Source organism: Pelodiscus sinensis, chromosome 4 (genome assembly GCF_049634645.1).
Source record: "Pelodiscus sinensis isolate JC-2024 chromosome 4, ASM4963464v1, whole genome shotgun sequence".
Taxonomy (NCBI): Eukaryota; Metazoa; Chordata; order Testudines; family Trionychidae; genus Pelodiscus; species Pelodiscus sinensis.
Window position 1 is genome coordinate 129,388,891 of NC_134714.1, and position 18,507 is coordinate 129,407,397.

Below are 18,507 nucleotides of genomic sequence, written 5' to 3' on the forward strand. Positions count from 1 at the left end.
GTGAGTGGAGGGGGGTGGTACGCAGCTGTCTCACCTGCCAGCACAGCCCAGTTCTGGGTGCCACCATGCCTGAGATCTGGGCTTGGGCCGGCCCAGAGAGTCCTTGCACCCTCCCTCCCTCCCTCCCGCAGCTTAGAACAAGCAGAAAGTAGAGGAGAAACTGAGGCATAAAGCAGGGTGGTGAGCAGAGCAGCTGCCCATTGGCTCCCCTGCCCGGGGGGGGGGCTGGTATTTAATGGGATTGGAGAGGCCAAGTGAGCCTGGGGGAGGGCACAAGGTGCCAACCAGGTGTGCCCATGCCAGGATTGGCCCTCTGCCTCCTGGGGCGGAGCTGCCAAGGGGAGCTCAATTCCTGCCCTTCTCTGCCCAGGGGAGGAGCCAAGCCAGCTTGTGGCATTGGGGGCAGGGCCCTGGAGATGGGCTCAGTCTGAACGCAGGCAGGCTAGTTCCTTGTGCCTCAGTTTCCCCAGCGGTGAAATGGGGTGGGGGATCCTGCCTTGCCTTGAGATGTGTGGAGGAAAAGCGTTGGGTTCGCTCTCCAGTTCTGCCCAGAGGCAACGGGCCGGGGCCATCCAGTGCCCTCAAATTCTGCTGCCAACAGCGCTGCCCGGCGGGGGGCCGTTGCCTGCTCGGTGGGGGGAGGGCGGCCTGGCAGGGACGCTGGTAAGAAGACGCCGCCACCCGCAGGAAGGATAAAATAAGATTTTTATTTATAGTCTCATAGTAAAGGGGAAGCCTTAACTTGCAAGACACTTCTGGGGCTGTATGTACAACATACTTCAGCTCCCCCGAGGGAGCCAGGCCCAGGCCCGGGGGCCTGCTACACGCTGCGCACTAGAGAGGGGGGATGCCACAACCTGGGGAGGGGGAGCAGGAGAAGACAGGACGGAGAGAGCGGTACAGACACGCATGTGTCGGCCGTCGCCTGGCCCGGGCACCCTTTCACGTCCTGCTGGAACAGAGCCCAGCCGCCCAGGACGAGGCCGGCCCAACGCAGCCGCGCTTAGTACCAGCGCCAATGTGGGGGGTATTTACATCCGCAAGGCGGGCAGGCAGCCCAGGGACGCCCGCCCGCAAGGAAATTTGATCGTTACTTTGCGAATCTGTTGCCTGAGCCCTGGGGGCCGCGGCAGAGTCTGGCCGGATCGCACGAGAGCGGGAAATAAATAGCAATTCATCACCATTCACCCTAGATAAAAAACACCTCCGCAGCCCCGTGGGAGCCCAGAGGGCTGGCTGCCCTGGGGCCTGTCCCGCCCGGCGAGGAGAGGCTGGCTCCGGGCATGTCCGCCGGGCAAGGCTGCTCTCTGCCCCTTCCCCCAGCAGCCCCGACTCACGGGCGCGAGTATAAATAGAAACACTCGTCAAATCGGGACGGGGCGCGTCTCCTGAGCCGAGCGCTCCCAGAGTCCAGCCGAGGGCCAGGCGCTCCTGCTGCCCCCAGGGGACACGCTGCCGGGGCGGGAGGGGCAGAAAGCGGCAGTCCGAGAGCCTCTACGAGAGAAGGGAGAGTCCTTACGGAGCGGGCGGGCAGGGGGCTAACGGCGCCGGGGCGCTGCCAGGCGTCTAGCTGGCCTCCATGCGCAGCTTCTTTCGGCTCTGAGGCTCGTCCGGCTCGGACTCAGAGCTGGAGTCGGAGCCGCCGTCGAAGGCGGAGATGGCGCTGCCCTTGGGGTTGGTGTAGAGGCTGCTGTCCGACGAGTAGTTGGCCTGCAGCTGGGCACTCGAGCGCGCCTTCTCCAGCGCCCGCACTGTGGGGAGAGGGGATAGCTCGCACTGCTGCCGGCGGGCACGCGCCCAACGCTGGGCCAGCCCTGACCCCCTGCAGTGGGCCTGAGGCCAGAAAGCCCTACAGCCTGCTCCTCTCCAGGGCGCGCCAGGGGCCGCGACCCACCTCCCGACGCTGGCAGGGACCCAGATGGGAGCCAGCACAGAGCCAGCTGGCCATGGCAGAGCAAGGGACAGCTTCCCTCCCCCCTGGCAAGAGGGTGTCTATGTGCAGAATAAATGTTAATGTGAGGCATGTGCGGGTGTGCACCACCCAGAGAAACCAATCCAAGCCAGGGACGCTCTGCTAATCGCTGGACAGCGCTGGAATCTCTCCTGAGCGGCCGCATGGGCACCCAGCTCCCAGGGGCACTGCCATGGAGCCAGGCACCCTGGGGTGAGCCCCAGTCACTGCAACGAAGCCCCCTGCCAGTCTCCAGTGGACAGGCCCAACGCTCAGCAACTCAACGCCCTGCCCAGTCCCCCTCTGCCTCCCCGGAGCCCCGCTGGCAGGTGCTTGGGGCGAGCCAGTGCCAGGACAAGCACCCCAGGCAAGGTTCCCTCTAATTTTGTATCCATGTGTGGAATAAATATTCTGTGCTCTGAGACGTGCGGCTGTGCACCACCAGCAGACACACAGGCTGCCGGCTGGGTGGCCGCCCACATGCTCAGCTCACTGCTGTCCAGCTGGGGGAAGGCAGCACTAGAGCCACTGAGGAGTGTCCAGGCCCCGGCCCGGTGGGCGCTGCCCCTCACCTTGCTGCTCCAGCAGTGCGTTCTGGCGCTTGAGGTCGTCGATGTCCTGCTGGTGCGTGTGGTTTTTCCGGCGCATGTACTGGATGTACTCGGTGGCTTTGTCCAGGATTTGGGCCCGGGATGCCTGTTGCAATAGTGGGAAAAACATAACAAAATAAAGACCTCAGTCCCGTGGGGCGCTCCCAGGCCGGGCGCAGGCCCTGCAGCCGGGCAGGCCTAGGCACTGAGAGGGGGGCCGAGGGGCTCGGCTGGAGCCTGCAGCAATACCGGGCCCATTGGGGGTGGGGTGAGCCGCCCCGTGTGCACAACAGCGACGCTGCCTGAGGCTGGGGAGAGCCTGAGCCCATGGCGGGGGGTGCAGGACAGTGACGCTGCCTCAGTTTGCCCTTGCCGGGACTCTGGCCACAGGCAGGAGGGGTGCTCCGTGTGCCTGCCCTGGTGAGACGCAGGAAGCCGGTTGGCTGGCACGGCTCAGGAAGCATGGGAGAGGGCTTGTGAATACAGAACAGCCACGACTGCGGGGAATGCAGGCCGGAACAGAGCACTGCTGTGGCCGAATTGGACCAGAGCAAGGGAAAGGGGGTGGCAATGCTTGTTTCTTCCTTTTGCTTTCCAAACCCCCTAAGGTGCTCCCCCCAAAGGCACCGTTCGAGGAATGGCAGAGCTGCAGCACCAGCCAGCCTTTGATGGGGTCAAGGTTGCCAGCATCACCTTAACTCTGCCCTTCTGGCACATCCTGCAAAGCAGTCGTTCATCGCACAGACAGCCTTGCTCAGTGCTCAGCAAGGGGAGACAGTGATCCCTGTCCCGGGGCAGCCCCCTGGCCTTAGTCACCACAAACTGCACCAAACCCGCATGTTACAGGCACGGCAGAGTATCGGCCAACACTGAACCATGTGCCTGGGGCCAACAGCCCCTTTGACATCTGGCAAACTGAGGCACACACAATGCAGCCTGCATGGGGGCACCCAGGGTACCTGAGACTAGAACCAGCTTTGCTAGGGCTGACCAACCGCCCAAAGCACAGCCCCACCCACTGCTGCTGCAGGGAGGAGGGGGCGGGGGGGACTAGACCCAAGGAGCAGCCTGGAGAGTGAGACCCAGGTGCACAGGCAGCTCGTGGGTGTCCCAGCCCAAGGGCAGTTCTGCTCTGAAGCACAGCAGGAGCCGACTAGGGCAGCCCTTGGATGGGAGACCAGCCAGGCTGTCCTGAGCCCGTTGGAAGGGGGGCCAAGTGAGGACAGCAGTGGGGAGGAGTTTGCAGAGACCAGGCTGGACAGAGGCCACTGTCCCTGGCATTTTGCACTGAGCAAGGGGCCCGCCAGCACCCCACCTGGCAGTCCAGCCTGCTCCCAGGGTGCACTGCTCCAAGACATTCGCCCTTTGTGCGTTTTCTCCAAATCAAAGGGGAGGCCGCAGCGGGGGGCACAGGCCACTGGCTGCCCAGTGCTGGGCGTTCCCCATCCAGAACACGGACTCAGCAGGGAGGCTGCACCTGCCGCAGCACAAGGACCTGGCCTGTCCCACAAACACTCCAGGGCCCTGCCCCTCTATGCCAGGCACAGGTGTGGGCAGGCAGGATCCAGGTGTGGGCGGAGGGTTCTGTGTGGGGCAGCCTGGGCAGTGGGTGGTCCCAGGAGAAGGTGGCTGGGGTTCAGCAGAGGGTCTAGAGCTCTGGGAGCAGGGCTCAAGTCCACGTGCAGCTGGTTGGGGATCTGGGTCAGGGAGGTTCAAGTACAGGGGGAGTGGAACGTGAGGGGCGGGGCTCCAGGTGTGCGTGTGATGGGGGTGAGACCCAGCAGGAGGGTCGGGTGGATGGGGGAGCAGCTCCCTGGACAGTGACCCCTCCCCTGCAGCACAAGAGGGGCTGCGTCTGACACGGCCTGGCTGCCCTGCAGGGAAAGCGGCAGGTCCGTCCGCCCCAGCCCAGCCGGGACTAGTAGCTGAGTCCAGCGAAGGGCAAGAGCCACCCGCTGGGTCTTCCTCTGTCCCGCATTGATTCAGCAGGGTACCCAAAACGTACTGGGGGGAGGGTCCCGTGACCACTCTTGCGGCTTCCCTTTGCCTCCCCAGCAAAGTCATTTTTCTGCGGGGAAGCAAACAAATCTGCGGGGGACCAGTGCTGTGTGGGCAGAGGGGCGAATCCCCCCGGGGGCGTAGTGCGCCGCGCTTCCCGCCGCAGCACCGCACGTGACCCAATTACTCTGCTTGGGGGGAGCAGTTGAAACCCCTGCGGTCAGCTTGCCCGACCTTTCCCCTTACGATCCGCCCTCTCCCCCGTTTCGAGTGCTCAGGCTGAAATTTCCCAGGTCCGGCCTCCGGTTCCAGCTGAACGGTTTCGGAAAGTCTGAGCAAAACGGTGCTGAACTGTTTCTTCCAGCTGACCACGGGCATCCCTCCCGCCTGGCATAGGAGCCAGCTACTTGGGCCGTCCTGGGAAAGCGTGTTCGGTTCGGCCAAGCAGCTTGAGCCTCCCCCTCAGATGCTCGCTCTGTGTCTCCCGCGCCCAGCCCTGCTGTACTGCAGCCGCAGTTAAAGCCAAACACATCCCGACCCTCCAGCTCCTCTCCAATAGCCCAGGGCCTAGATGAAGATGCCAGGGACTGGGAGCCAGGAGTCACGATCCCGTCACGATCTGACTGGGGTTCATTCCGGGCCTTAGCTGTGCAAGGGCCTTGTTTTAGGCGGCGGGCGGGGCCCTCCGCACGGGACAGGCGGATCTGTGCAGAGAAGTCTGGTCTCAGTGCGGCTCCAAACCCAGGTGCTTGGGCCAGGTTTCCGGCCGGGAATGCTCCTGTGAAGTACGGTGAGGGCCACACACGAAAGAGCCCCGTGTCCTTTCAATGCCTCCTCTCAAACCGCACCCACGAGTCCTAACTCTGCCTCGGCCCCAGCCGGACCCACGGGCCTCGCCGCCTAGGGGCCGCCATGGGGATAACAGTCTCCTACCCAGAGCAGTGGGTGGAGTTTCTCCTCTGGGCTGTGGACAGGATGGTCCCAGGAGCGGATATTACACGGGCTGGGCTTCTTCGGCCGGATCTCTTCAAGGCAGCAGGGAACTGTGCAGCAAAAGCTCCCCCCAGGGGGAGACCGGCTCCGACAGCATCACCCCGGCACCTCCCCCACTGCGATTTCCAAACGCGGGGGCCTGGCCTCCCGCCTCCGGCTTTCCGCAGCTCAGTAGGCGGCCGGCCATGCAGCCGGGCTAAGCAGCCAGCAGGGCCGTGAGGAGCCCAGGCTAGGACTCGGGAGCCAACTATAGGGCCCCGTCAGCCTGACTGAGGAAGGGTGGGTCCATCCCGGCTGCGATACAGCGTCACAGACCCGACTGCTTCCCCAGGAATGCTGCCTAGCAGGAAGCGCCCAGCCTGGAGCCTCCACACGGCTCTCTGGGCTACCCCAGGAGCCGGGGCTGCACTCCCTCGTGCTTTCCAGAGCTCCGCCCGCAGTCTGCCGGGACCGGGGTCCTACTCGGCCTCCGAGCTCAGAGCCGGCGTCAGCGCCGACTCCCTCTGAAACAACGCAGGGCCAAAGGCAGGCTCTGCAGTCACAGGCACGGCTGCTCCATCCCACGGGGCCTCCCGGGAGCCCTGCCCTGCCAGCCGGCCCAGTGCGACGGGAGGCCACGAGAACCAGGAACGGAGCCTCACCGGGACCCTGCCTGCTCCAACCCAGGTCGGCCAGCGGCCAGCACGAGGCCGGAGAACTGCCCAGCCGGCCTCCGGGAAGCCCCACGATCATGCCCTGGCACTAAGGGTCTCAGGGGAGACAGGGCCCTGCCCACAGCAGGCCAGGGGATGCCCATCTACCCCAGCGCAGTGGCCCAGGCACGTGGGCAGCACCCAAGGCTTGCAGCAAGTGGGCTGCGGCTGCGCGGATCCCTGCCAGGGGAGGGCAGGCTGACGTGCCAACCAGCCAGGCAACTTGGAGCGTTTGGAAATCGAGCTGTGCCAGGCCAGGTGTGGGGCCAGGCCAAGCCCCCGCAGACCCCGTGTGGCCGGGAGGACGAGGGCTAGTTTCCTCCCCCTGCAAGCCCCGCCCCCACGCTCAGGCCTGGCCCCGCCCCCACGCTCAGGCCTGGCCCCGCCCCCACGCTCAGGCCTGGCCCCGCCCCCACGCTCAGGCCTGGCCCTTCCATGCCCATCCATTGAAGACACCAGCTGCCAGCTCAAGCTAGAGCAGCTCAGGAGGGCCCTGGTTCGATCCCCGGTGTGTCAGCGGCTGCCATCTCCTCATATGCCCCCCGGCTCTGACACTGAGGCACCCCGCCCAGCACTGACCGTGGGCTCCGGACCTCAGGCCCCCAGCGGCGGGTGGGTCTCTTGGGTCGCTCCTGGCCACGTGTCTCAGCCTGGGCTGCAGGGCGGTTCTGAACGGCCGGCAACGCATGTGGGAGGCAGCCAAGCCAGGCCGGGCACCAGGTCTCTCAGTAAACTCACCTTCTCTCCCTGGAGGGAGGGGACGGAGTCCCGCAGGCTGTGGAAGCTGTCTTTGATGTGGTCCCTGCGCTTGCGCTCCAGCGCGTTGTGATGCGCCCTCTTGTCAGCCTGCGAGAGAGGGACAGAGACGGGGGTTAGGGCCCTGCAGCCTGGCCTGGCCTGGCGGGGAGGGCGCCGGCGGCCCTGCGCTCGGGGGCAGCGGTCTCTGCGGTACGGCCCTGCTGGAGGCAAAGAAAGAGGGGGAGGAGAAAGGGCAGCGGCAGCCAGGGCAGCTCGAGGCAGGTGCACGGAGAAAGAGTTGGCATCGGGGCAGGAGGCCCTGCCCTCACGCTCCGGCCGGCCCCGCCTCCACGCTCACAGCCAACCAGAAACACTCGCGACGGAAGCGAACAGCTGGTGCAGATCAGCCACCGGGGTGGCATCCCCTGGGGTGGTCCAGGTGCCGGCGGAAACGTCAGCCCCAGCAACGTGTCCCCTCCTGCACTCCTGAGGAGCCGCGGGGGAAGTCAGGCTCAGCTGGGAGCCCCCGTCTGTCCATGCTGGTGGGGCTGGGGAGGATCGGGGCTCACTCCCATCGTCCTCCGTTGCCTCTGACCCCCACCTCTCCTCCCAGCCTGCGCACAAGGGACATGGCAGGTCCCCTGCATCCCAGAGCCAGATGGCACCTTGAGATCATCCTGTCCGGCCTCCAAATGGGACGCCAGGTGCCACGCTGGCACGGGCAATGGTTTTCCAGCGTCTCCTTCTCTGGCAGCCTCACGTGCCCACAGATCCCAGCCGCCTTCCTGTGCTGGCAGACTCGGGGCAGGGCACGGAGCGGGCGGCACTGGCTTGGGGGAGCGACGCCTGGAGGCGAACGGGCGGGTTAGGAGACGAGAACGCTGCGCTCCCACCGGGCCCACCTGGCTGCTGCACTGCAAGGCAGCCTGCCCGGGCACTGGCACCACCGCGCAGTGCGCTAGCTGCCAGGCCCTACTGGGACCCGGCGTGCCCCACCTACCGGCGGGGCGATGCCCACGCTCTCAGCTCCAGCCGTGCGCTGGCTCCGCTTCGCAAAGCGCTGAGCTCTCAGGCCTGGGGCCTGAAATCCACCTTCCCTCCTCCTCCCAGCAAAGGCAGGTCCCTGCCACCGGCGCCCCGCGGGCCTGTTCCCAGAGGAGCGCCAGGCCACACCGACCCTGGGCTGTTACCACGGGGGTGCCAGCTGCCCCCGGCCAACAGGGGGGTTCACTACAGCCACACGCTTGCACGGAGCCAGCCCCCGACGCAGCCCGTCAGGAATGGAAGCCGCCCTCTCTGTTCCCGGCTACCCCCTTCTGCCTTAGCAGGGCCCACCCCAAAAGGTCCCTCGACTGTCGCCAGAGCCGGCTCTGCATGGGCTCCAAGTGCTGCCCCCCGGCGGCCCTATCGGTACACAGATCCCTTCCCCCAAGCCGCTCTGGGGCGGGCAAGCAGTAGCTGCCCACGACAGGCCAAATGTAGTCGCCCTGGATTCCCCCCCTTGCCGGACACCTGCCCAGTTCAGCCCTCCCCACCCTGGCTCCAGCCAAAGGGGCAGTTGCTCTGGGTGCTGCTCCCCAGCCCGACCAGAGCCCCGGGCCGTCCCCAAGAGAGCACGGCCCGGCCGGACGCACCTGTCCTGGGAGCCAGGGCTGCCCCCTTCCCGGCGGGGCCTTTCGAAGGCAGCGCCAGGGGAGCTCAGCAGGCACAAAGCCGCCAGCAGTGGCTGCCGCGCACTCAGGCCCAGCGGCCGAGCAGCCCCCAGAGCAAACGGCAGGAGAAGAATACGGCCATTGACATTCAGCAGAGGCTTTGGTTTTCCACCTGGCGCCGTTCCCGGCCGCCCTGCGAGCTGGCTTGACAACGCAGGCAGGGCCAGGGCTGACGGGCGCAGACCCAGAGCACAAGGGCTGCCACCTGCAGCAACGAGACACGGGACGGCCTAGCAGACAGCAGCCCCCAGCCAGGGAGCAGCGAGCCCTAAGCCAGCCAGGAGCAAAGGCGACAGCCCTGGGCCCTCCCATGCCCCGCTCTGGAGGGGTTGCCTGGCCCCCCCCGACAGCGCCCGTGGCTTAAGCCGTGCCCGGTGCCAAGCGAGGCCTGCGTGACAACAGTGCCTCATTCATGGGCCGGCACGGCCTGTGGCCACGTGAGGCTCGTTAGCGCTGTGGAGGGGCTCCGCTTCAGCCAGCCCCGCGCTGCCTTGCAGGGGCTGCCAGCCGGGCACAGCCAGAGAGGAAGGAAACCTCCCAACCCCAGTGCCTGGCACCCACCAGCCAAACCCTGGCTCAGACGTGAGGCTGGCTGGCCTGGGCTCTGCTTGGCCTTTAAGAGTCGCGGTCACCGGACGAGCCGTCCCTTGCAACGCGCCCCTCCGTGGAGTCTGTGCACTGCCCACCTGGTCTCTCCACCCCCCCGCATTGGGACAGATGGAGCGCTCCCATCGCCCCCACCAGCAGCAGAAGGCACGGCCCAACACAGCCCAGGCGGGGGGGGCCGGCCTACCTAGGAAGCAGCTGAACCCTAACCCCGCGTCAGGTCATCTAATGACACATGGGGGATAGGCACAAAGCTGCCCCCTTCCAGGTCTCCCACGGGCCAGCGCCGGGCCGAACACGCAGGCAGCAATCTGGACTACGTGCGACGAGCCGCTAGTGCCCACGCCCCAGCTCCAGAGGAACACGCACCGAGAGCTCTCCTGCTGCCCGCTCGGCGCCCCGGACACGGCTGCTCTGCAAACCCACCAGAGGCAGCCAGGAGACACCCTGCCCCAATCGGAGCAGGGCAAGCCAGGGCCTGATCCCAGGAGGGGCAGCTGCCACAAGGCGGCTTTTAAAAATCTCCCTTGAAATGGTCCCCCCCAAACCGCGCGGGTGCTTTCAAGGGACCATCTCTCGGCGACTGCGCCCCTCGGCACGGTGCATCGGGGGGCACGTGCGCTAGGCCATCAATGCTGACCAAGGCAGCTCTTTTCCGGCAGCTTGAATCTCGGGGTATCACGGCGCCCCATCCCCCCCTCTGGGCAAGGTGCACGTTCCACACACAGATCAATTCGCAAGGGAGCGGAAGGAACCACGCACCGCTCGGCGGGGGGATCGCTCTTCTCCAGGCCAACAACCCAAGCCAATGCTCACGGGGGGCTTTTCCACCACCTGGCAAAGGGAAGACAAAGGGACTTCCAAAGTCATTGGCTCCCAAGACTTCTCTAAGGAAGCCTTTGTCTTAAAAAATAAATAAATAAATAAAGCAGCCACCCCGCACTTCCCACACCAGCCACTCTCAGCAAGTTGTCTGGAGCAAGCACCGAGTTTTGTAGACGCTCCAACTCGCTCCAAGCGGTGAAAGCTAATTTACTGGGGGCATTTCAGTCCAGCTGGGCAGTGCAAACAGAGCATTTCACGGCCTGCTTCTCCCCCACTAGCAGGAGGCCAACGGGTTTAGGGTTCAACCGCCGCGGAGGAAGATTTGCAACAAGAGACATTTTCACTGCAATTCCGAGCGATTCATAAACATGGCCACGCAAATTCGTGGCTTCAAGTAGTCGCTTCCTCTCCACTGCCACCCTCTGGCGGAGACCTGAAATCCTTCCTGATTCTTAAAAAAAAGCAGCCACCACTTCCGTCTGAGCCATGTTTACTTACGGTTCTTACCAGAAACACCCAAGATCACGGAAACCGAAAGGTTTGAAAAAGTGTCCAGGACTTTCAGTTTCTTTTCTTCCAGTACCTGACAGCTGCGTGTACGTAGCCACTTTCACTGTTCCTGCTGCTTGTGTGAGTCGTTCACACAGCCAGGGGGAGAGTATTTACGAAACCATATCTATCGGCAAGGGCCTTCCAAGCCGATCACACAGCTAGGACTTGCCTAGACGTAGGCCTCCTGGAGAGGAGAGCACACACAATTTCAAGCCAGCCAGCAAGATTCAATTCGATCATCCAGGGGTGAACAGAAACAGCCCAGACCTATTCGAAGAGCAGCCGAGGACGGTCTTTTTACACAGGGTAGACGTGTTTGGCCAACCTGCACCATTCCCCAAAGGATTCAAGGAGCAAGCGATTTATTACAATCTCACAGGCCTAGGCAAGGCCTGGTACAGGGATAAGCATCAATAGGGGATCTCAAACTATCTAACCGTCTAGGCAGACAACGACACTCAAGGCGAGCCAAGGAATCGGACGGGTAGCCACAAGGCCCAGCGATCTACAACCTGGCAAGCCGAGCTAAGTCCCACGAGCTGCTTCTTGCAGAGCAGGATTTACAGACTAGACCCCACAGAAAACCCGACCAGGGACACCTCAGACAGCAACGCAGCTCGGGAGGCCAAAAACCAGCCCAGCTAAATGCATTTATCAAAAAGCCAGCCAGGCCCCCAAGACAGAGCCAGCGTCACCCATTCATATTTACTGTCCCAGAAGATCTCAGCCCAGTAATTCCTGCACACTCCATGCTACTCTCCCCAGAGAAAGGGGTCTCTCCCCCAAACCCACACAGCTCCTGGTGTGCGAGACCCCCCGTCACTCCTCCGCAGCCAACCTGCGCTGCCCAGTCGCCCCCAGGCAGGGCCGAGCCCCGCACACAGGGCTTGCAGCACAATCCTCCCCACACATCCAGACTAGGGCCCCCCTCCAATTCCTCACACCCTGGTCTAGATCCTGCACATGCCCAAGCTAGAACCTCTCCACGTGCCCAGCCTAGATCCTCCCCAATTTCCCCCACACATGTCCAGCCGAGACCCGCCCCACGTGTACACACTCAGCCAGCCCCCACATACCACAAGCACCTTCAGCTGGCCTAGATCCCCCTCCCGCATGCCTGGCTGGCCTAGATCCCTCACTCCCCCTGCCCACAAGCCCAGCCTAGATCCCCTCTTCTATCACGGCTATGTCTAGCCAAGATCTCTTCCACATACACAGTGTAGATTCCCTACACACTTTGGAATGAGTGTGTACAGTAGGGGTGGGGTCAGATTCCCCTCCAAATCCTCCTTCATGCACACCCAGCTTACATCCCCCTCTGTTCACCCCCCCAACCTAGCACAGCAGGCTAACAGTCCTCTCCACAAACCCCCACTTATCCCCTGGATCTCTCACACTTTCTCCCCCCAGAAAGTCTCCTCTGCCTGCCCCAATCTCACACACCACCAACCCAAACACACTGGGCCTAAACCCTCCTTCCCACAATATCTTGAATCCCCACTTCACCTGTGTCTGCTACAGATGCGCTTTTCCACCTCCCCCGCCTGTCACCACCCCACATCTCCCGGATCTAGAAAACCCCCCTTCCCAATCCCACCATGCCTGACCTACAGTCCCATCCTACCTCACGTGCCCCTTCCGAATCCCACTCCATACCTATAACACACGAGCCTCACAGGTCCTCCCATGGCCTGGACCCCAGCCCCTGATCCCCCCTACACACTTCCCTGCCTGCATCACCCCAGCTTAGCTCGCCCTGGATCCCAGATCCCCCCTACACATCTCCCTGCCTGCATCGCCTGATACTGGCTCACCCGGGATCCCAGATCCCCCCTACACATCTCCCTGCCTGCAACACCTGATACCAGCTCGCCCTGGAACGCAGATCCCCCCCTACACATCTCCCTGCTGCATTGCCTGATACCAACTCGCCCTGGATCGCAGATCCCCCTACACATCTCCCTTCCTGCATCACCTGATACCGGCTCGCCCTGGATCCCGGATCCCCCTACACATCTCCCTGCCTGCATCGCCTGATACCGGCTCGCCCTGAATCCCAGATCCCCCCTACACATCGCCTGATACCGGCTCGCCCTGGATCCCAGATCCCCCCTACACATCGCCTGATACGGACTTGCCCTGGATCCAAGATCCCCCTACACATCGCCTGATACTGACTCGCCCTGGATCCCAGATCCCCCCTACACATCGCCTGATACTGACTCGCCCTGGATCCTAGATCCCCCTACACATCTCCCTTCCTGCATCGCCTGATACTGGCTCGCCTTGGATCCCAGATCCCCCCTACACATCGCCTGATACTGGCTCGCCCTGGATCCTAGATCCCCCTACACATCTCCCTTCCTGCATTGCCTGATACCGGCTCGCCCTGGATCCCAGATCCCCCTACACATCTCCCTGCCTGCATCGCCTGATACTGGCTCTCCTGGATCCCAGATCCCCCCTACACATCGCCTGATACCGGCTCACCCGGGATCCCAGATCCCCCCTACACATCGCCTGATACCGGCTCTCCTGGGTCCCAGATCCCCCTACACATCGCCTGATACCGGCTCGCCCTGGATCCCAGATCCCCCTACACATCTCCCTTCCTGCATCGCCTGATACTGGCTCGCCCTGGATCCCGGATCCCCCTACACATCTCCCTGCCTGCATCACCTGATACCGGCTCACCCTGGATCCCAGATCTCCCTACACATCTCCCTGCCTGCATCGCCTGATACCAGCTCGCCCTGGATCCCGGATCCCCCTACACATCTCCCTGCCTGCATCACCTGATACCGGCTCACCCTGGATCCCAGATCTCCCTACACATCTCCCTGCCTGCATCGCCTGATACCAACTCGCCCTGGATCCCAGATCTCCCTACACATCTCCCTGCCTGCATCGCCTGATACCAGCTCGCCCTGGATCCCGGATCCCCCTACACATCTCCCTTCCTGCATCGCCTGATACCAACTCGCCCTGGATCCCAGATCTCCCTACACATCTCCCTGCCTGCATCGCCTGATACCAGCTCGCCCTGGATCCCGGATCCCCCTACACATCTCCCTTCCTGCATCGCCTGATACCAACTCGCCCTGGATCCCAGATCTCCCTACACATCTCCCTGCCTGCATCGCCTGATACCAGCTCGCCCTGGATCCCGGATCCCCCTACACATCTCCCTGCCTGCATCGCCTGATACCAGCTCGCCCTGGATCCCGGATCCCCCTACACATCTCCCTGCCTGCATCGCCTGATACCGGCTCTCCTGGGTCCTGGATCCCCCTACACATCTCCCTGCCTGCATCGCCTGATACCAACTCGCCCTGGATCCCAGATCTCCCTACACATCTCCCTGCCTGCATCGCCTGATACCAGCTCGCCCTGGATCCCGGATCCCCCTACACATCTCCCTTCCTGCATCGCCTGATACCAACTCGCCCTGGATCCCAGATCTCCCTACACATCTCCCTGCCTGCATCGCCTGATACCGGCTCGCCCTGGGTCCCAGATCCCCCTACACATCGCCTGATACCGGCTCTCCTGGATCCCAGATCCCCTCTACACATCTCCCTGCCTGCATCGCCTGATACCGGCTCTCCTGGGTCCCGGATCCGCCTACACATCTCCCTGCCTGCATCGCCTGATACCGGCTCTCCTGGGTCCCGGACCCCCCTACACATCTCCCTGCCTGCATCGCCTGATACCGGCTCTCCTGGGTCCCGGATCCCCCTACACATCTCCCTGCCTGCATCGCCTGATACCGGCTCGCCTGGGTCCCGGATCCCCCTACACATCTCCCTTCCTGCATCGCCTGATACCAACTCGCCCTGGATCCCAGATCTCCCTACACATCTCCCTGCCTGCATCGCCTGATACCAGCTCGCCCTGGATCCCGGATCCCCCTACACATCTCCCTTCCTGCATCGCCTGATACCAACTCGCCCTGGATCCCAGATCTCCCTACACATCTCCCTGCCTGCATCGCCTGATACCAGCTCGCCCTGGATCCCGGATCCCCCTACACATCTCCCTGCCTGCATCGCCTGATACCAGCTCGCCTGGGTCCCGGATCCCCCTACACATCTCCCTGCCTGCATCGCCTGATACCGGCTCTCCTGGGTCCCGGATCCCCCTACACATCTCCCTTCCTGCATCGCCTGATACCGGCTCGCCTGGGTCCCGGATCCCCCTACACATCTCCCTGCCTGCATCGCCTGATACCGGCTCTCCTGGGTCCCGGATCCCCCTACACATCTCCCTGCCTGCATCGCCTGATACCGGCTCGCCTGGGTCCCGGATCCCCCTACACATCTCCCTGCCTGCATCGCCTGATACCGGCTCGCCTGGATCCCGGACCCCCCTACACATCGCCTGATACCGGCTCGCCCTGGATCCCAGATCCCCCTACACATCGCCTGATACCGGCTCTCCTGGGTCCCGGACCCCCCTGCACATCGCCTGATACCGGCTCTCCTGGGTCCCGGACCCCCCTGCACATCGCCTGATACCGGCTCTCCTGGGTCCCGGACCCCCCTGCACATCGCCTGATACCGGCTCTCCTGGGTCCCGGACCCCCCTACACATCGCCTGATACCGGCTCTCCTGGGTCCCGGACCACCCTACACATCGCCTGATACCGGCTCTCCTGGGTCCCGGATCCCCCTACACATCGCCTGATACCGGCTCTCCTGGGTCCCGGACCCCCCTACACATCGCCTGATACCGGCTCGCCTGGGTCCCGGATCCCCCTGCACATCGCCTGATACTGGCTCTCCTGGGTCCCGGATCCCCCTGCACATCGCCTGATACCGGCTCTCCTGGGTCCCGGACCCCCCTACACATCGCCTGATACCGGCTCGCCTGGGTCCCGGATCCCCCTACACATCGCCTGATACCGGCTCTCCTGGGTCCCGGACCCCCCTGCACATCGCCTGATACCGGCTCTCCTGGGTCCCGGATCCCCCTACACATCGCCTGATACCGGCTCGCCTGGGTCCCGGATCCCCCTACACATCGCCTGATACCGGCTCTCCTGGGTCCCGGACCCCCCTACCCATCGCCTGATACCGGCTCTCATGGGTCCCGGATCCCCCTACACATCGCCTGATACCGGCTCGCCTGGGTCCCGGACCCCCCTACACATCGCCTGATACCGGCTCTCCTGGGTCCCGGATCCCCCTGCACATCGCCTGATACCGGCTCTCCTGGGTCCCGGACCCCCCTGCACATCGCCTGATACCGGCTCTCCTGGGTCCCGGACCCCCCTGCACATCGCCTGATACCGGCTCTCCTGGGTCCCGGACCCCCCTGCACATCGCCTGATACCGGCTCTCCTGGGTCCCGGACCCCCCTGCACATCGCCTGATACCGGCTCTCCTGGGTCCCGGATCCCCCTACACATCGCCTGATACCGGCTCTCCTGGGTCCCGGACCCCCCTGCACATCGCCTGATACCGGCTCTCCTGGGTCCCGGACCCCCCTACACATCGCCTGATACCGGCTCTCCTGGGTCCCGGACCCCCCTACACATCGCCTGATACCGGCTCTCCTGGGTCCCGGACCCCCCTGCACATCGCCTGATACCGGCTCTCATGGGTCCCGGACCCCCCTGCACATCGCCTGATACCGGCTCGCCTGGGTCCCGGACCCCCCTGCACATCGCCTGATACCGGCTCTCCTGGGTCCCGGATCCCCCTGCACATCGCCTGATACCGGCTCGCCTGGGTCCCGGACCCCCCTACACATCGCCTGATACCGGCTCTCATGGGTCCCGGACCCCCCTGCACATCGCCTGATACCGGCTCTCCTGGGTCCCGGATCCCCCTGCACATCGCCTGATACCGGCTCTCCTGGGTCCCGGACCCCCCTACACATCGCCTGATACCGGCTCTCATGGGTCCCGGACCCCCCTGCACATCGCCTGATACCGGCTCGCCTGGGTCCCGGACCCCCCTACACATCGCCTGATACCGGCTCTCCTGGGTCCCGGATCCCCCTGCACATCGCCTGATACCGGCTCTGCTGGGTCCCGGACCCCCCTGCACATCGCCTGATACCGGCTCTCCTGGGTCCCGGACCCCCCTGCACATCGCCTGATACCGGCTCTCCTGGGTCCCGGACCCCCCTACACATCGCCTGATACCGGCTCTCCTGGGTCCCGGACCCCCCTGCACATCGCCTGATACCGGCTCTCCTGGGTCCCGGACCCCCCTGCACATCGCCTGATACCGGCTCTCCTGGGTCCCGGACCCCCCTGCACATCGCCTGATACCGGCTCGCCTGGGTCCCGGACCCCCCTGCACATCGCCTGATACCGGCTCTCCTGGGTCCCGGACCCCCCTGCACATCGCCTGATACCGGCTCGCCTGGGTCCCGGACCCCCCTACACATCGCCTGATACCGGCTCTCCTGGGTCCCGGACCCCCCTACACATCGCCTGATACCGGCTCTGCTGGGTCCCGGACCCCCCTACACATCGCCTGATACCGGCTCGCCTGGGTCCCGGACCCCCCTACACATCGCCTGATACCGGCTCTCCTGGGTCCCGGATCCCCCTGCACATCGCCTGATACCGGCTCTGCTGGGTCCCGGACCCCCCTGCACATCGCCTGATACCGGCTCTCCTGGGTCCCGGACCCCCCTGCACATCGCCTGATACCGGCTCTCCTGGGTCCCGGACCCCCCTACACATCGCCTGATACCGGCTCTCCTGGGTCCCGGACCCCCCTGCACATCGCCTGATACCGGCTCTCCTGGGTCCCGGACCCCCCTGCACATCGCCTGATACCGGCTCTCCTGGGTCCCGGACCCCCCTGCACATCGCCTGATACCGGCTCGCCTGGGTCCCGGACCCCCCTGCACATCGCCTGATACCGGCTCTCCTGGGTCCCGGACCCCCCTGCACATCGCCTGATACCGGCTCGCCTGGGTCCCGGACCCCCCTACACATCGCCTGATACCGGCTCTCCTGGGTCCCGGACCCCCCTACACATCGCCTGATACCGGCTCTGCTGGGTCCCGGACCCCCCTACTCATCTCCCTGCCTGGACGCCAGCCCCGGCCGCTCACCCCCGTCCGCCCGGGATCACATGAGCCCAGCGCCAGCTGGGTCCGCTCCCCGGCCCGCCCGCGGCGCACTCGGCCTGCCCCCCCGGCGCTGGCGCTCGCGGGCCGGGCGGGGCGCGAAGGCAGCACGTACCGCAGACTGAAACCTCGGCTGCTCGTCCTGCAATAAGAGAGAGACAGAGACACTCGCGTTACTGGCGGGCGGCCGGCGGGCCGGGGGGGGCAGGGGCGCCACTCACGTCGCTCTCCACCTCGATGTCATCGTTGTCGCTCATGCTGCCGGGCCTCCGGGCGCGCCGAGCCGAGCCGAGCCGGGCGGGGCGCCACAACAACAGCCCGCACCGCGCAGCCGCCTCCCGCAGCCCCAGCCGCGCCGCCGCCGCCGCTGCCTGCTCCACCGTGCGCCGCCCCCCCCTCTCTCCCGGCCACGTGACCGCCAGCGCCGCCTCCCGCCGCGGGGCCTGCTGGGGGTTGGAGTCCGCCGCGCCGCGGCCGCCGAGCGGGAGGCCGGCGCCGCGCACTACAGCCCCCGGCGGGCCCCGCGCGCGGCCCCGCAGCCCCCGGCGCCGGCGCAGAGGCGGCGGCGCGGCGCACGCCGGGAGTTGTAGTCTCGGGCGAGGAGGAAGGGACTCGGCGGGGAAGAGGACACGTGGATGGGAGGCGGGGACTGCGCGGCTCCCCACCCTGCTCAGCACCTCCCGGGGGGGGGAGGGGCGGTGCTCAGGGCTGCTGCCCTACCTAGGGGGCGCGGAGCCCTCGCTGGGTGCCCCAGCCCC

General features: G+C 64.9%; 1 protein-coding gene across 4 annotated transcripts; it reads right to left on the minus strand.

Annotated features, from left to right (window-relative positions):
• Positions 1-688: 688 nt before the first annotated feature.
• Positions 689-18,159, minus strand: MAX (MYC associated factor X). Of its 4 annotated transcripts, none has more exons than XM_075929126.1 (5): positions 17,971-18,159; positions 17,865-17,891; positions 6,963-7,070; positions 2,524-2,653; positions 689-1,751 (listed from the first exon to the last, which is right to left on the minus strand). In XM_075929126.1, the coding sequence occupies exons 1-5, from the start codon at positions 18,004-18,006 to the stop codon at positions 1,567-1,569; spliced, it is 486 nt and encodes a 161-aa protein (XP_075785241.1). In that variant the 5' UTR covers positions 18,007-18,159; the 3' UTR covers positions 689-1,566. The 4 variants fall into 4 exon arrangements, with proteins under 4 accessions (XP_075785241.1, XP_075785242.1, XP_075785243.1 ...); XM_075929127.1 differs by having other exon boundaries at positions 2,524-2,647; positions 17,971-18,158; XM_075929128.1 differs by lacking the exon at positions 17,865-17,891 and having other exon boundaries at positions 17,971-18,157.
• Positions 18,160-18,507: the final 348 nt, after the last annotated feature.